Below are 16768 nucleotides of genomic sequence, written 5' to 3'. Positions count from 1 at the left end.
AATTAAATAATAAATTAAGTATGTTTTTAGTTCATAAAAATTTTATACAAATTTTATTCATTTATGTTTAAAACTTTGAATAACTTTAAAAATTGATGAATATACTTGAATGGTTTACATTCCATTTCGATGTTGTATGAGAAATATGTTTAATATTTAAAAAATAATAATACAATTTAATTAAAATGACTATATTTATTAATTTTTAAATTTTAAAAATAAAAAATTATCAAAATTTAAAACCACGAATTCTAATTTTACATAGTAACTGAACATAATTAACTCTGAAATCATTGAAATACGTTATGAGAGAGGGACGAAATTAGTTAAATATTTTATTTAATCACATTGTCTAAAAAGGAAAAAAAAATGCTCAAATCTTAAATTAGTTACTAAATTATAGTTAAAATACTGGAAAGGATACGATAACATTAAGAAACATATATATTATCGATTTTATGAGTTGATAAAATTTAAACTATAAATTATTATTTTTTATCTATTTTAGGATACTAAATTTAACTATTTTAATAGTTGGACATGAACTAAATATGTTTGTAGTATATAATTTAAATCCGGAGAATGAATTTTATGTTTTTCCAAAATTTTAATTTGTTTATACTTTAAAAATAAATAAATATAATAAAAAAATTATCATTTTTTAAATATTTCAAACTAATATTTAAGTTAAACATGCATCAAATATCATATAAACAAATTTAATCCACTTAAAATATCGAGATATATTAAAATTTGGATAAAAACAAATTTTAATTTCAGATTTAAAATTTAGGAAATAAAATCATATTTAAAAAATTAAATTATAGATAATTATTTTATCTATTTTAATAATTCATTGTATTTGAAACATAAATATACCATGGTAGGTTTAAGTTACACTTCAACTACATATATTATCGTATTTTGTATTAGGATCCATTGGAATTATAAATACTTCATTTTATCATAATGGGTTTAGGATTCATTTTATCTTAAAAAAAATTGATCATCTTTAAAAAAATACATTTATTTTTATGTTTATTTTCTTTTCCTCTATACCCTTCCACACAAATTTTATTTTATATTTCTTCTAAACAAAAAAAAAAGAAATACATGCTCCTATCATTTATTAAACACCATCACAAATATAAGTAAAACAAAAAAGATCCGTCTGCTTCATTTCACAAAGAAAAATAATAGGAAACGTATCTTAAAATTATAATTTAACTTTTTCACAATACATTTTATTCAAGAACTGTAAAAGATAAATAAACAAGAAAAATTAATTTCCAACGTCTAAAAATTTATTAATCATTAAATCATCATATAAATTTATTAATCATATCACACCGCGACAAAAATTAGCGTAAATGTTTTAAAAATGATTAAAATAATGGATTACAAATAAATTAAAAAAATAAACCAAAAATATTATTATCCGTATAGAATTTAACATTACATACAGTAAAATTGTGTCATCCAGTTAAATAAGTATGAACGTGAAAAAATAAGATACATTTTAATAATATCTTCACAAGCAGATAATATTACACAAATTACTATGAATAAATTAAACTTTTCACGTCCCCTTTTTTAATATTCATATTAGAGAAAATCAACTTAACAAATTAAAATCACTGACAGGTTATATTAGCCAATGTAAATCTCAAACACCATTACATCCCGACAGGCTTTGATTTCTCAAAAAAAAAAATATCCGAGATCTACAATTTTTCTTTAATTTCAAAATAAGTTCAATTTGAATATACAAGTATAACTTTACTCTCAGGCAACTAAAAATGACTCTGATGTAAAAACACAAAAGTATTTATTCATATGTGAAGTTATAATTAAATAACAGTATATTTTATCGAGTGTTCCAAATATTCAATGATTAACGGTGCTAGTAACTTGGTTGCTTTTGTTTCATATCAGATTGATTTTGGTGAAAATTATATGAAGGACAACACACCAAGCACGTTCACATTGTCATTGCTTACTCACAGAAGAAGCAGAGAGAAAGTGAAGCAGGAGTAAAATTGAAAGCACCTTTGTGATTAAAGGGAAAATACTACTTAGAGAGTTGCTTCCGAAATATTTGACACACATAATATTTTAATCAAACAGTCCCCCTTCAGAAGAGTTGAGAAAGACAACAAAACAACTCTGAAGCCATGGAGATGGAAATATCTTTTGGGGCATTCCCCTATATGTTCTTGAATTCAGAAGGAAGGATCCACAAAGCATTCATTACACACTATATATTGCATACAGAATATGCAATACAAGCTGACATCTATACCGTCTGTCTTCAATGCTAAAAGTAGGTACCTTCTGGGGGCTGGACAAGCTTCCGGTTATGAGGAGCTGCCATTTCCTTCTTCAGCTGGGTCAGTATGTCCTCCATTGTGTACTCTCTTTGCCAATTTGCAAGAAGACCAAACTTCTTTGGTTCAACCTGTTTCATGCATCACTCTATAAATCTTCACAAAGATTATCAGGTATTAAGTTTGCAAAATCAACTTAATATCATGCCAACAAATATGAGATCCATGTTTTCAAATAAAGGAACAATGAAATATAGTCCATTATTCACTTATTCCCGATAAACCCATATCAAAGATCTCCAATACAAGAGATCCCAAGCTATTACAAATTGAAAATTTGAAGTAGAATGCACAGTTAGTAAAACAATTCAATTATCCCAGCAAGCACTGCACAACGTATTATTATTTTTATACAGTGAATACATAAGAAAGATTATAAATGATACCACTCCATTTTCATGATTAACACATGTCATGTTGACCCGTGAATGAAATCGAACACTTGGGGGCTTTTCTGGGTAGTCTTTATCACAAAACAGCTTCAGTTGATAGATTCTTCCTTCATGTACAGTCTGACAGAGAAAAGATTCATGAGAAGAACACAATTATAGGACCTACAAGCAGGCATTTAACTGTAAACCAAAAAGGATATATATTATACAGAAAATATAAACTTATAGCAAACTTACATATCCAAGGTCCATCCATGCATAGAATAATACACAATGTGCATGTACAAATACATGAAGTCAATACTGACAAGAATCTAACCAAATTCTTAAATTTGGACAAAAACCATGCTGGCATACATACTATGATCAGATTAATCTACAGAAGTGACAGAAATATTTACATTATGGGGGCCAATAATGGTGCCAGTCCAAGAGCGCATGTAAATGTCATCACCATCATCCATTCCATAGCTAACTGTGCCATCTCCAATACCTTTTTCTCCTCGTTCAAGCTCCTCCAGCAATCTGAAGTTCCTTGGAACTGCAAATAAATGTACAGATACTTAACAAAACATAAACATTTTCTATTTGAACAACACACATGTAACTAGTCATTGTAGGATCCATTATCTTGACAACAATATCTGCACAAAATTGATAAAATCCTTAAATCAAGAAAATAGTACCACACTTGAACCATAATTCATTCATTAACAATGTTGACAATGGCAGATGGTAGAGTTTCAGAAGGCCAAAATTCTGCCATATAAAAAAGCCATTGCGACCATAGTACCACAATTGTTGCTGATGGCAACACCATTACATGCCTCCCTTCATAAATTGCCTATGGTGGTTGGCAAAAGATCTGCCATGGCAACACCACGTAACAATACTTTTCATTGAAATATTTGACTGGTACAAGAAATTGAACAGTACATATTCACAAGACATTTGTTAGGACTTATACACAACAGGAAAGTTTACCTCCAAAAGACTACTCCATTAATTTGGAGAGGCTGAAACCTCAAATACCACATCAAGTAATTCATCCTACTCAATGTAAGTCTACGTTTAAGGGTTTACCTCCAAAAGTACTTTCACTCCCAGTGATAACCCTTTTCTCTGAGCGTTATTCACTCATCAACTAGTGTTTGGTTTGACACCTTAATACAGCCTAGAAGTAGTCTTTCCCTAGCCCAACTCTCAATGAAAATACCAATTGTTAGGACTTAAACAAAAAGGGAGAACCCCAATCCAAAATACTACTCCATTAGGTGGAAGACCCTATATACTTCAGTATCGCATAAAGCTCATTGTACTCAATGTGGAACTCCTAACAACATTTGACTAATTTTACCCGACATCATCCATAATGATACAACAAAAACACCAACAACAAAAACAAAAATCCTTATCCCACTACCCGCCAACATCATCATCCATGCATTTTCCAATAGAAGAGATCAGTTATCTAATGCTGTGTAAGAATGCTTTAGGCACAAATACAAGTTCAGTTTCACAACTATTGACAGAAAACGTAGACAACCAACTTAGGTCATCACTATCAATCCCACTACTTAAATTCAAAAGGCATGCATTACACAACATTGAAATTATCGACAAATGCAGCTGCGATTGCTGACGTCATGCATCGACATTTCAGCTCAAATCACAGTCGCTTTTAAAAGCTTCCTACAAGGTTCAACCACACATTCTGAATTATTTTTCCACGCTTGCGCCGAAGAAGAAATACTCTAACAAGAGCCATCAAACAACATTAGCAACAAAAACATACACATTTCCAAAATATACATACCAAGGCAAAAAAGATTGTGCCCATGACTGACGACATGAAATAAAAGAAAACTAAACGTTTTATTTAACATGATCACAAAAATAAAAAACACCCAAAACTATCCTTTACAGAACAAGAAAAACAAAAAAGATTGCAAGGCAGGAAAGCGAAACCAACGATCCAAAACTCCTCCGACAAGACACAAGCAGAAAACCCCAAAAACAAACAAATAATTACGAATTGAGCATACAAAAAAGCGAACAGAGAACGTTCTAGGTCAACGGCAAGAAGAGGAAGGGGGAAAATCCGATGACCAAGAAGAAAAAATTGGAAAAAGAAAAGATGAAAAATAAAAAGGGCGTAGATAAGATAGAGAAAGAACAGTGAGGGACTGACCCACGACACTGGATCCTCCTGAGCCAAGCGTCATGGATGGGTGGCAGAGGGTTTTGGCGAGATGGGGGTTGCGGATCTGATCGAAAGAATCGAAATTTGGAGACGGAAGAGGAACGCAGAGAAGAAGGAGAATCTGGGTGGGTGCGTGGTGGAGGCGATGATGAGTGATGAAAGGGTGGGAAATGGGAATAAAGAAGGAAATGAGGGATTTTGTAGAAAGAAAGAACGATGAAAGATTTTCGCAATGAATAGTGACTGTTGGTCCCTCATTGCTTATCTATGGACCAGAAGGGCCCGTTCTCTTTCGGCCCACTCGTTACCTATTTCTAATTTTTTTTCTATTTAATGGAAAATTGTTGTATTATTATTGTATCTTGTCAATTTAATACAAGTATTCAATGTGTTGTCGTGCTTTTAAATTAAAGTGATAAATAGTTAATTTAAAAAAAAATGGAAACATTGAAAGATCTTATTACTGTACTCACTGTAATTTTTAAAAATAAAAGTATCATGCAAAATATTGCTTTGGTTTTTTTAATATATTAAATTTTAGAATTTTTTTTATCGCGACACTTATATTTTTAAACATTTAAGATGTGTTAGCCATTAATTACTAATGTATATCATGAATTGTTTCTTTCACAATTTTGGTGAATTAAACTTGGTGAGATTTTTTATTATTTGTTTTTGTGATATATTTTGAAAATTAGTTTAATAATTGTTCAATTTGTTTAATATTCAAGTAATGTCTTATCTAATGTAATATAATGAAAAACATTAATTTTATTTATATAATAATTATAAATGAATGGAATTTTTTTATTAATTGTGATGATAATAGTAATAGTTACGGTGGTAACAATGATGACGACAATAACAACAAAATAATAATGATAATCACATGGATGATATCAGAAATTATGATAGTGACATAAATAGTAATAAATAATGCTGAAAAACGACAATGATGATGATATTGATAATGATGGTGCAAATAATTATAATAATTAGGGTTAAATGTGTTTTTTTGTTCCTTAACTCTTAATAAAAATTGAAATTAGTTCATCTTCGAAAACTTTGATCAAATTTAGTCCATCGACTTTATAAGTACATCAATCTAGTCCTTTTAACCCAATCTTGTTAAATTTATTTAACATTTCGAACGCGTTTCATGATAACATTTGAGTTGTTTAGGTCATTTGACACAATTCCATCTCAATGTTAGTTGAATGTTAACTAACAAAATTGGATTTAAAAGACTAAATCAACGTACTTATAAAGTTTGAGGACGGAATTGGATGTAAATTTCGAATTGGATCAAAAACATATTTAACCCTAAGAATTGTAAGGGTAACATTGTAAGATAAATATAACATTCACAAAATGATATTTAAGACAACAATAATAAATACAATAACATAAATATTGACACGGTTTTTTTTATTACAAGTATCAATGTGAAAATTTTCACAACTTAATTTATAATTGTTAATAATAGAAGTTTAAATATTACTCTACATTTGCATATTCTAAGTATAATATATAAAATATTAATATTTAAAACTATCTCTTCATTTCTTTAATGAAATGAGATTAATAGGCCAAGATAGACAGGTGAATTAACAAATTGTTATTAGCTAGGTCGTTTAACTCATTTTATCATCTTTATTTTAATTATTTTAATTTAGACACTTATCTTAAATGAAGGTATTTGCATTATAATTTTATTTTATGCAAGATGTTTAAATTTTTAACAAAATGATAAAGAGAGTATTTCCTATTTGTAAAACTTTCAATTTAATGAGTACTTTCTCTTTAGTAAGAAACATTAATAACACATTCCCTTTTGAGTGCGAGTTATAGCTTTAATCATACAAATACCTATTTTTATTGTTATGAAAATGACGGGTAAAAAATGCTTAGGAAAAGAAAATGTGACTTTGTAAAAGTTATCCTAAACTACTATTTTGTTAATTAAAGATAATAGTTAAATAATACTTGGAAAAACTAGAAACATATCACGAAATAGATTATCATTCATAAATTGAATAGCTAGATAAAAACACGTAAAGAGAAGAAAAAAAAACTAGTTAAAAATAAACAAATCAAATATCTATACTTAAAAGAGCTTGAAAAAAAAAATCTCAAAAAGAAGAAGACGAATACTAAACAAGTAATTAAAAGAATATAACAAACTCCAAAACTTACATTAATAATACTAGCAAAACACATGTGTTTTCACGATACTAAAAAATAATAAAATTATTATTATTATTATAAAATTTAAATATATTTTATAATTTTATTGTAAATATTTTTTATTTAATTTATATGTAGTTTTACAATTACAAAAATTGTTAAATATTAAAAACGGTTAAATTAAAAAAATAGTTAAATTTTAAAAAACGATCACTTAAAAAGTAAAATCGATAAAATAATTGTTTGTTTCACAAATTTGATGAATTAAATTTAATAAGGTTTTTTATTATTTGCTTAGTGATATATTTTGAAATTAGTTTAATGTTTGTTCAATTTGTTTAATATTCAAGCTAATGTAATATAATAAAAAACTTAACTTCATTCGAATAATAATTAAATATAAACGGATGTACCGATTTTGGTATTAATAGTGGTGATGATAGTAATAATGATGCTGATAACAATGATGAAGATGACAATCAAATGATAATTACAACAAAATAAGAATGCTAATAACATGGATAGATCGAAAATTATGACAATCACATAAATAATAATAAATAAATAAATAAATAATGGTGAAAGAAGATAATGAGATGACATTGATAATGAAAGGAGTGATAAAACGAGTTAGTCTGGTCTATTTTGGTCCACCAAAGTTGGACTGGATAGGACTAGTCCGTTACTAAGAAACGGGTTGAATAATTCAACCTGTCCTGCCTCAAGACGGACTGGCCCACCATTTTCTTTTATAATTTCTTTTAACTTTTTTCAAAATTTTGTTTATAAATTATATATATTGTTTATATAATATTTTTTAATTATTTTTAATTTTTGAACATAACAATAAAAAAATGGGTTGGCGCACCAGTACAGGCTAGACAAGCGGGACCAGAGCTGGTTAGCAGGTTGGAAATTCTAACCTAATCTGCTCTTTTCCTGGCGGGCCAACGGACCTGTTCCGCTTTGACACGCATATATAATGATAATGAAAATAATTATCATAATTATAAGGAAAATTATATTATGACTCACATTTGTTAACTTTCATCTTTTACTCCCAACTTTGGGTGAGTCACTAATTCTTTAAAAAAAATATATAATAGCACATTAATCGATTACCCACACTAAATCACATTCAAAATAAAATATAAAAGTCAAAAAATTAAAATCATAATATCGATCATTATCATAATTATAATTGTAATATTGTACGATAAATATAACATTGACATAATGATATTTATGACAACAATAATGTGATGTAAGTATCGACACATTCTTTACTACAATGATTAATATGATAATCTTTACAAGTTAAGTAATAAGTGTTGATAATTGAAGTTGAAATATTACTCTACATTTGCATATTCCAAATATAATATAAAAAAGTAATATTTAAAACTATTTCTTCATTTTTTTATGAAATTAGGTTAATGGACCAGGATAAACAGGTAAATTAAGAACAACAACACGAGGTACCAAATTATTACTAGCTAGCGAGCTCGTCTAACCCATTATATCATATTTATTTAAGTGATTTTATTTTAGACATTTATATATAAGTTATTTTATGTATGGAAAACACATGCTCAGTAGTTATTATGAGTTATCATAAACAATTAATCTACCTCAAGGTATTTGCTTGCATTCATATAATTTTTTTCTATGCAAGATGTTTAAAGTTTTTAACAAAGTGATAAAGAGAGTATTTCCTATTTGTTAAACTTTCAATTGGATAAGTACTTCCTCTTTGGAAAGAAACATTAATAACTCATACCCTTTTAGTGCGAGTTATAGTTGTAATCATACAAATAATTATTATTGTTGTTACGGAAATGATGGGTAAAAAATGCGTAGGAAAACAAAATGTGAGTTTGTAAAAGTTATCCTAAAAAACTATTTTGTTAATTAAAGATAATAGTTAAATAATAGTCAGAAAAACTAGAAACATATCATGAAATCTATTTCAGGGGTCATAAAAAAACGAGAATGAATGATTTTATATATTTAGCACAACGATAATTACATGTAACTTAATGAATGACATGAGTGCTACAGAAATTCGAAATCAAGGTCTATAATTAAATATCCTCAACATAGTAGATTTAAATTTGAGTCAAATTATAAATATTTGTTAAAATATATTATCGGTCTTAAATTGATTAGCTAGATAAAAACGCGTAAAAAAACTAGTTAAAAATAAATAAATTAAATATCTATGCTTAAAAGAACTTGAAAAAAATATCCTAAAAAAAGAAGGAAGATACACGACAAATAATTAAAAGAATATGACAAACTCCAAAACTCACATTAATAATACTAGCAAAACCCATGTGTTTTCACATTTTTAATGATAATAAAAAATAAAAATAATAAAATTACTATTATTATTATTATAATTATGAAATTAAAATATTTATTGTAATTTTATTATAAATAGTTTTTATTTATTTTATATGTAGTTTTAGAACTAAAAAAAATGTTAAATTGAATAGCTAGATAAAAACGCGTAAAAAACTAGCTAAAAATAAATAAATTAAATATCTATATTTGAAAGAACATGAAAAAAATATCTCAAAAAGAAGAAGAAAGATACAAAACAAATAATTAAAAGAATATAACAAACTCAAAAACTCATTAATAATACTAGCAAAACTCATATGTTCTCGCATTTTTTTATGAAATAAAAAGTAACAATTATTATTATTATTACTAGCAACAAATATACAGGCGTTGTATATCTGCATTTTCTAATTTTTATAAGATTAATAATATTTATTTTTAAAATATATATAATAAATTTTAAAATAGTTGTTAAATAAAATAATTGTGTGAAAAGGTTTTTAGAATAACGGTCAAAATAAAAAAGATTTAAAAAAAAACGGTTACAAAAAAAAAAATAATAATTAATTTTTAAAATAATAATTAAGGGTAAAATTGAAAAATGAAAAGTGGACACAAAAAAAAAATTTTTATTATAAATATAAAAGAAGAATTTTATTTATATATTGTTATAGATTATAATTATAATTATAAAATTAAAATATTTTTTTTGTAATTTTATTATAAATAATTTTCATTTATTTTATATGTAGTTTTATAACTAAAAAATTGTTAAATTTAAAAGACGGTTAAATTAAAATATAAAACAGTAAATTTTTTAAAAACGATCATTTAAGTCAAATTGATAAAATAATTATTTTAAATTAGAAATTACATTTATTTAAATGGTAAGACAAAAAAATAAATTTGGTATACATCCTTTTATACATAGGTATCATTTTGTTTATGAAAATAGACAGATGAGTTAAAAATTTAGTATAAATGATCTAGTAATTGAAGTAGTAAATTAAAAAATGATCAAAATATTATTATCATAGTTTAAATTATAAAAAAATGGATAAGTATCTAATTATTATCTCATAATATTTTATTAAATTGTTAATATTTAATTGGAGAACAAATTAATATATATATATATATATATATATATATATATATATATATATATATATAATATAGCAGTGACCACATGCAATTTATTCTTTTATTTTTTGTTTACGAGTAATAATTAGATCATGTTCATGTTATATATTTATCCCATGGATTGAAAAAATATTAGACTACTTCAATCAAATATATAAACTTAATGAGAGCATATATTTATTAAACATAACTTCTCCACAAAATGAGAACATTAGCACATGCTTTTAATCATCCATTAACACACCATAATAATGGTAATACATTATTTAGTCCCATTAAACAAGTTTTACTTAATAAAAGCAATTTCATTCATACATTGATCTCTATCATAAAAATGCCATGTTCTAGCTATAATGAACATTAGTATTTAAAAATTAAAGATATCTTATTATTACTCCATTTGTTTTTTCTAACTTTTTTATTATAACAATTAGTTGTCACGTTGTTTTAAAGATGATAAAACGATATATATAAGTTAATGAAAATTTAATTATTAGCGATATAAGCTAATTTTATATTTGTTATAGGTTAAAAGAATAGTTTATATATATATTTTTAAAATATAATAAGGACTCAACATATAATCAAATGAGAGAGAATTATATACAAATAAACACCAACAATAATCTATTTTATGAAAAACCAATTCATAAATATTTGTGTTGTATTTTCTATTTATTTTTTCTTTTATAGATTGCCATATCATTATTGTGTAAACCAAACCTACACTAACTTTAATTTGACTTACTTGTGATTATTTTTCCTAAAATTAGAAACTGAATCCAACAATTTTTTTTTATAAAATTTCTTAAAAGATAGACAATTTTTTTAGAAGAAATAATAAAATAAGAAAATTTTAAAGAAACTATTTATAATTTTTTTTTCGAGATTCCAATACATATCGTTTTTGACACACATTTCATAATTTTTGTAATTACTTTATTTTATTTTTGGAAGATTTTTCTCAATTATCCATTTCTTTTTACTTTCGGAACATAGTCTTAAAAATGTTTTATATATTATTTACTTGATTACTTGATTTTAGTTCTCTATAATAATAAAATTAAAATTCTTATTTTAAAACAATAGCATGGTCATAAACTGATCGGTACTCAATATTTATTAATTTTAGTTTTATTTAAAATAAAAAATTCCAGAGAGAAATAACACATATAATCAATATATTTTATTACAAAAATCTGAAATTTAAAAAGGAAAACAATAAATTATCTTCTTAAAACTCTATCATTGTTCATTGATTAATAATAAAATCATGGGAAAACAAAGGGTTGTTTCATACGCTTGTGTTGTTCTGAGTTTCTAGGTTATAACAACATTCTCACTATTCAAAATCACTATCATTCACAACACCGTTTAGATCCCACGCACCTGGGTTAGAGTTTCGAAGTGGAACGAAGCAGAGACCACGTCACTCTGGTGCTTCTAGAAGGTTCCCTTCATCACTGTTCTGCCACACCCTTCCAGGCCTTTCATCGTGGTACTGAACCTTGAATCATCTCTGTGTCTTTTGGTTAGGGTTTGTTTATACTCGTTAGTTGTGCGTTGTACGTGTTTGACGAAATTCCTGTTCCATTTCAAGATCATGCTATTTACTGTGTTAATGTGGTGTTTTTATTTGTAATGTTGCAGATGTCACTTTATATTGGTAATCTGTCAGAGCATTCTCGGAGAGATGAACTTGAACGTGTATTCCGTCGATTTGGGCAATGTAATGTTCAGTTGAAAAGAGATGGCTATGGCTTTGTAGTATTTGATTTCCCTCCTAATGCGGAAAAGGCTCTGAGAGCACTGAAAGGTAGAAATATATGTGGGGAGGAGTTGACACTAACGTGGTCCAACAAACAGCCTAACACACATTTTTCTAGAATTTCTAGGGGTGGCAGAAGAAATGCAAATGAGTTTAGAAGGAAAACGGGTTTCAGGGGATGGTCGAATCAGAAGATGGGAAGGGCAAATTCTGTGGATACACCTGATGAGCAGAGGGGATATCGTTATGATGATTTTAAAGATTATGTTGGGGAGGAAAAGGGTTATGAGGGAGACTTTCCAGATGAAGGGGGTGGAGTTATTCCCAAAACGGGGGAAAATGATAGGTGGGGTGAGCCAGTTCACGACCTCGTTGAGAACGGGAATGGAAATGCGATAGAGTTTGATCGTTATGAGCCTTATCAGGGCCATGATAGAAAGTACGAGAGTGAAGATTATCTTGTTGGTTACTCTGGTGGTTCTCCTGAAGCCAATTCCCCAGAGAATGTGGGCAGAACACATATTGTTGAGGGTACCTCAAATCGTCCAAATGGCTCAAAATTCCATCAAACTTGTTTTAGATGTGGTGATCCAGGCCATAAAATGCGAAATTGTCCGAAAGAACATTCTTCACAGTGGAGATACAATAGGTTGGGTGTTCGGCAAAATAGTAGAATAGACAAGAGCCATGAAGATGAGAATAAATTTGGATATGCTTTCCGGATGAAGCTGCAGTCTAGTGGGGATGCTTTGCCAATGAGACACCAGAGAGGTGGGAGGAGGTTATCTGTAAGCAGGGAAACATATAGGCATCAAAGAAAGGAATACGGGGAAAGAAAGAGAAGCAGAACTGAAATGGAGTTGCCTAAAAGGTCTAAAGCAAAGATACGCAAGAGGTCTGTCTCGTCCTCTATGCCATCTGATTACTCTGCATCTCGCTCTCTCACAAATTCTCAATCTTCCAAGTCATTACAAAAATCTAGTTCCCGTTCTAGATCAAGACCAGTGTCTTCTAGGTCACATTCTTCATCATCAAAATTAAGGTCTTTATCCGTATCACTCAGTCCGCCTTCATTATCTCCAAATAAAACACGGTTAAATTCAAAAAGCTCACCTATTAATGGTACATCTGTTAAAACTGTGGATCACTTACCTGCACAGGGGCAGAAAATTGGTGGCAATAAAATGGAATTGGAGAATTCAAAATCCAAGGACACAGGTGTTGATGTAAATGGAAAAACTGCAGCAGTTTGTGACACAGCTGTGAATGCTGTGGAAAAGAACCAATTTGTACAGGAGGATAATCATGAAAATCATGTCTTCTTAAAATCATCCGACAGAGTTACAGATCTAAATGAGCCACCTGTCGAGAATTTATCTCCATTTACAGTGAAAAAGACAGAGGGTCTTAGTCATACCGGAAAGCATGGATTGAATCCTGCTCCTGAAACTAATGTCAACCTCCATTCTGATATTCCAACCCTTGTATCTATGGAGGAGATGCACATGGTTCTTAATAATTATGGCTTGGAACTTCCAAAAGATGATGAAAACAATTTAACAGTTGATGCCTTCTTTGGTTGTGCTCGGTTATGGCCTTGGCATCTTGTTTATTACCGTAAATTGAAGAAAGGCCCAATCTCAACTGAGAACTATGCCAGACGGGTTGCTCAGAATCAGGAATTCGGCATCATAGATAAGTATATAAGAAGCAGTAGTGGATGGGGAGAGTTTGGTCTCCAGAACTCGTAATTGTTCTTTATTGTTCATACTGCTAAGATGATGGGTGCCCTTTAGATTCATTCTCATGGGAGCTACATGTTTTATATTGCCTTCTAGAAGGCTCGCAATGGAATTTAGATGTGATTACTAACTGCTAAAAAGGTACTATGCAAACCATACTATAACTCATTGTATTGCTTTGCTTGCCTTAATGCTTATGTCTTGTATTTTGTTTATGTCACTCTTCACATTATTTTCCACAATTGTTATCAATGCTTGATAGCTGTTGATTTTCTCTCCACAACTACAATTTTTTTTTACACAATCCAATGTTTCACTAGAGTGACATAGTGCATAACAGGATAATCATTATTATGTATAAATTAATATGACATTTCCAAAATTAAAATTGAAGAAAGGTCTCTTAAGTCTGAACATAACACACAAAAAAAGAGAAAAGCGTAACAAATGCTGTAAAAAGGGATATACCTCTCTCACTCTTTGATTGTGGGTAGAACCTAAATAAGAATGATCGTGAAATTAGATTGACACTTTGTTGAAAAGCTGGAACACTGATGTTTGTGACAAGAAGAGATGGTTTAATGTATATAGTAAACGAATAATATTGAGTATATTATTGATTCAAAAAGGATGATATTTGGTTAGTGGAATTGATATAAGTGTGACATATTTTAATTTGGGCACAGGCAAATAAAAAAATGTAAAGAAAAAACATATATTGTGTAATTTGTCATTAATGAATATACCGAATAATAAGCTTTAAGAAAGTAATGGTTACCATCAGCTGAGGGTGAGAAGGTCTAGAGTTAGAGGTTGAAAAGAGGATCGCTGTCATTATGCACTTACTGGGAAGAGGTCTATTGTGTTGTGAGAAGATGACTGCTGTGCATGAAGTTCGCAAAGGATAAATACAATAAATTAATTAATCCGACATTAGTTTTTATTGGTTTTGTTGGTGGGTTATTTGGAACTGTACAAAATTATTGTTGAATATGAAAGTTTATATATTTTTCTAAATGTACAAAATTATATATTTTTCTAACTGCAAACCGAAAGTTAATGTGTTATTCTTTCGTGGCTGCATCAAATGGGTAACTTCTTTTATTGTCACTCTTGATAAGGAAGTCTATTTGACTGAGACTTAACTTTCCTGAAATCTCCCAACTTTTAATTGGAATCATATCCGATGATATTTGTCAGATGTTGTCATCTTTAATCACTTCATTAAGTCATATTTGTCGTTTGCTTCATTTCGGATTTTCCATCATATGAAAAAAAGTTACATTCTTTATAGAACTGTGATTGCATATTGATCCCCTATAAATTTTTTTCAATTGCATGGATGAGTTATAGTAACTGTTTTTTTTTTTTCATTCTTCTAGGGTTGCACAAGGGAGCGGCGTGATTAGGGTGGACTTTTTCTCTTCATTCTGCAGTATGTACATAAAGCAAATTGTGGAGAGACATCGAGTTTTTGAAGAAAGTAGTTGTTCAACTCTTTTTGTTTGTTAATCTTTTTGAAACATTTTGAATATTTTGGCAGCTAGAATCTAAAACTCACTTTTAGGAAAGTGATTGATGATACATTTGTATCATTTCCTATGATGATTTATAGGTTACATTACTTGTATTAAAATCTGGATTTATGCTTGCGAGAGGGAGAAATGATTAGATGGTTCTACACTGCATCTAATGCTAATGTTATAACACGATTAATTTTTGTTGATTCATTCTGTTAATCTGTTAATTGTAATTTGAATGTGTTATTCAACACTATGTATTTGTTAGTTTTTACACCTTTGAAAAAAATGGATGTCACTGTTTTCCTGAGATCAAACAAATACCTATGTTTAAGATTGGCATACTCTTATATTGTTCTTTTTTTCTTTTTTGTTCAGAGGTATGGTTTTATTCATACGAGGCTACAATTTGATACATTTTCTTTCATTAAGTGTGATTATTTCTCATCAGAACCGTGTAAAAGATGTAAAGATGATAAAATAAGAAGAATTGATAGAAAATTTTCAGCAGACATGTAATATGATAATTGATACTTATATAATTCATTATATATATGATTAATACGTATTAACTATATTTGATTTGTATCGTGTATGTGTTATCATATTGTATCTATTAATAAGGCTTTGTTAATAATAATAAGACAAATAAAAAAGATGTTTTCTATTATCTCATTTTCAATTTTTTTCTTTTCTTCCTTATGTTCTCTATTTTTCTATATATTATTAGTTTTATTTTATAACAATAATATTCTGTTTCCCTTGATGATTAATTTTACATCCCTAATAAATATGCTATGTGACATATTGTGACAGTTGAAACGATATATTGTTTGTATCTTAGAAAAACAAGGACATTAGAGATGACAAATAAATCTATTTCTGTGGGTATTGTCCAAACTCGTCCTCGTTTTGACTGAGAATTCTCGCATTGACTGAATATGGATATGGGATGTACATATCCCCGTCATAATACCCGTTCCCGTTTAAATTATTAAAATATTCACAATTAATTAAATAACCATATATATATATATATATATATATATTCTATTTTTTATTTTTTCTAATTATTTGGTT

General features: G+C 28.3%; 2 protein-coding genes across 2 annotated transcripts; one reads left to right on the top strand and one right to left on the bottom strand.

Annotated features, from left to right (window-relative positions):
• Positions 1-2034: 2034 nt before the first annotated feature.
• Positions 2035-5247, bottom strand: LOC114191915 (ubiquitin-conjugating enzyme E2 variant 1D). Its single transcript, XM_028081370.2, has 4 exons — positions 4971-5247; positions 3181-3320; positions 2774-2899; positions 2035-2458 (listed from the first exon to the last, which is right to left on the bottom strand). The coding sequence occupies exons 1-4, from the start codon at positions 5002-5004 to the stop codon at positions 2318-2320; spliced, it is 441 nt and encodes a 146-aa protein (XP_027937171.1). The 5' UTR covers positions 5005-5247; the 3' UTR covers positions 2035-2317.
• A 6701-nt stretch (positions 5248-11948) lies between these two features.
• Positions 11949-15898, top strand: LOC114192668 (uncharacterized). Its single transcript, XM_028082444.2, has 3 exons — positions 11949-12156; positions 12309-14309; positions 15551-15898. The coding sequence occupies exon 2, from the start codon at positions 12309-12311 to the stop codon at positions 14175-14177; it is 1869 nt and encodes a 622-aa protein (XP_027938245.1). The 5' UTR covers positions 11949-12156; the 3' UTR covers positions 14178-14309; positions 15551-15898.
• The last annotated feature ends 870 nt before the right edge of the window (positions 15899-16768 follow it).

Source organism: Vigna unguiculata, chromosome 7 (genome assembly GCF_037176805.1).
Source record: "Vigna unguiculata cultivar grain cowpea cultivar isolate G323 ecotype 2 chromosome 7, ASM3717680v1, whole genome shotgun sequence".
In the NCBI taxonomy this organism is placed as follows: Eukaryota; Viridiplantae; Streptophyta; class Magnoliopsida; order Fabales; family Fabaceae; genus Vigna; species Vigna unguiculata.
This window is presented reverse-complemented; position numbering and strand designations above follow the sequence as displayed.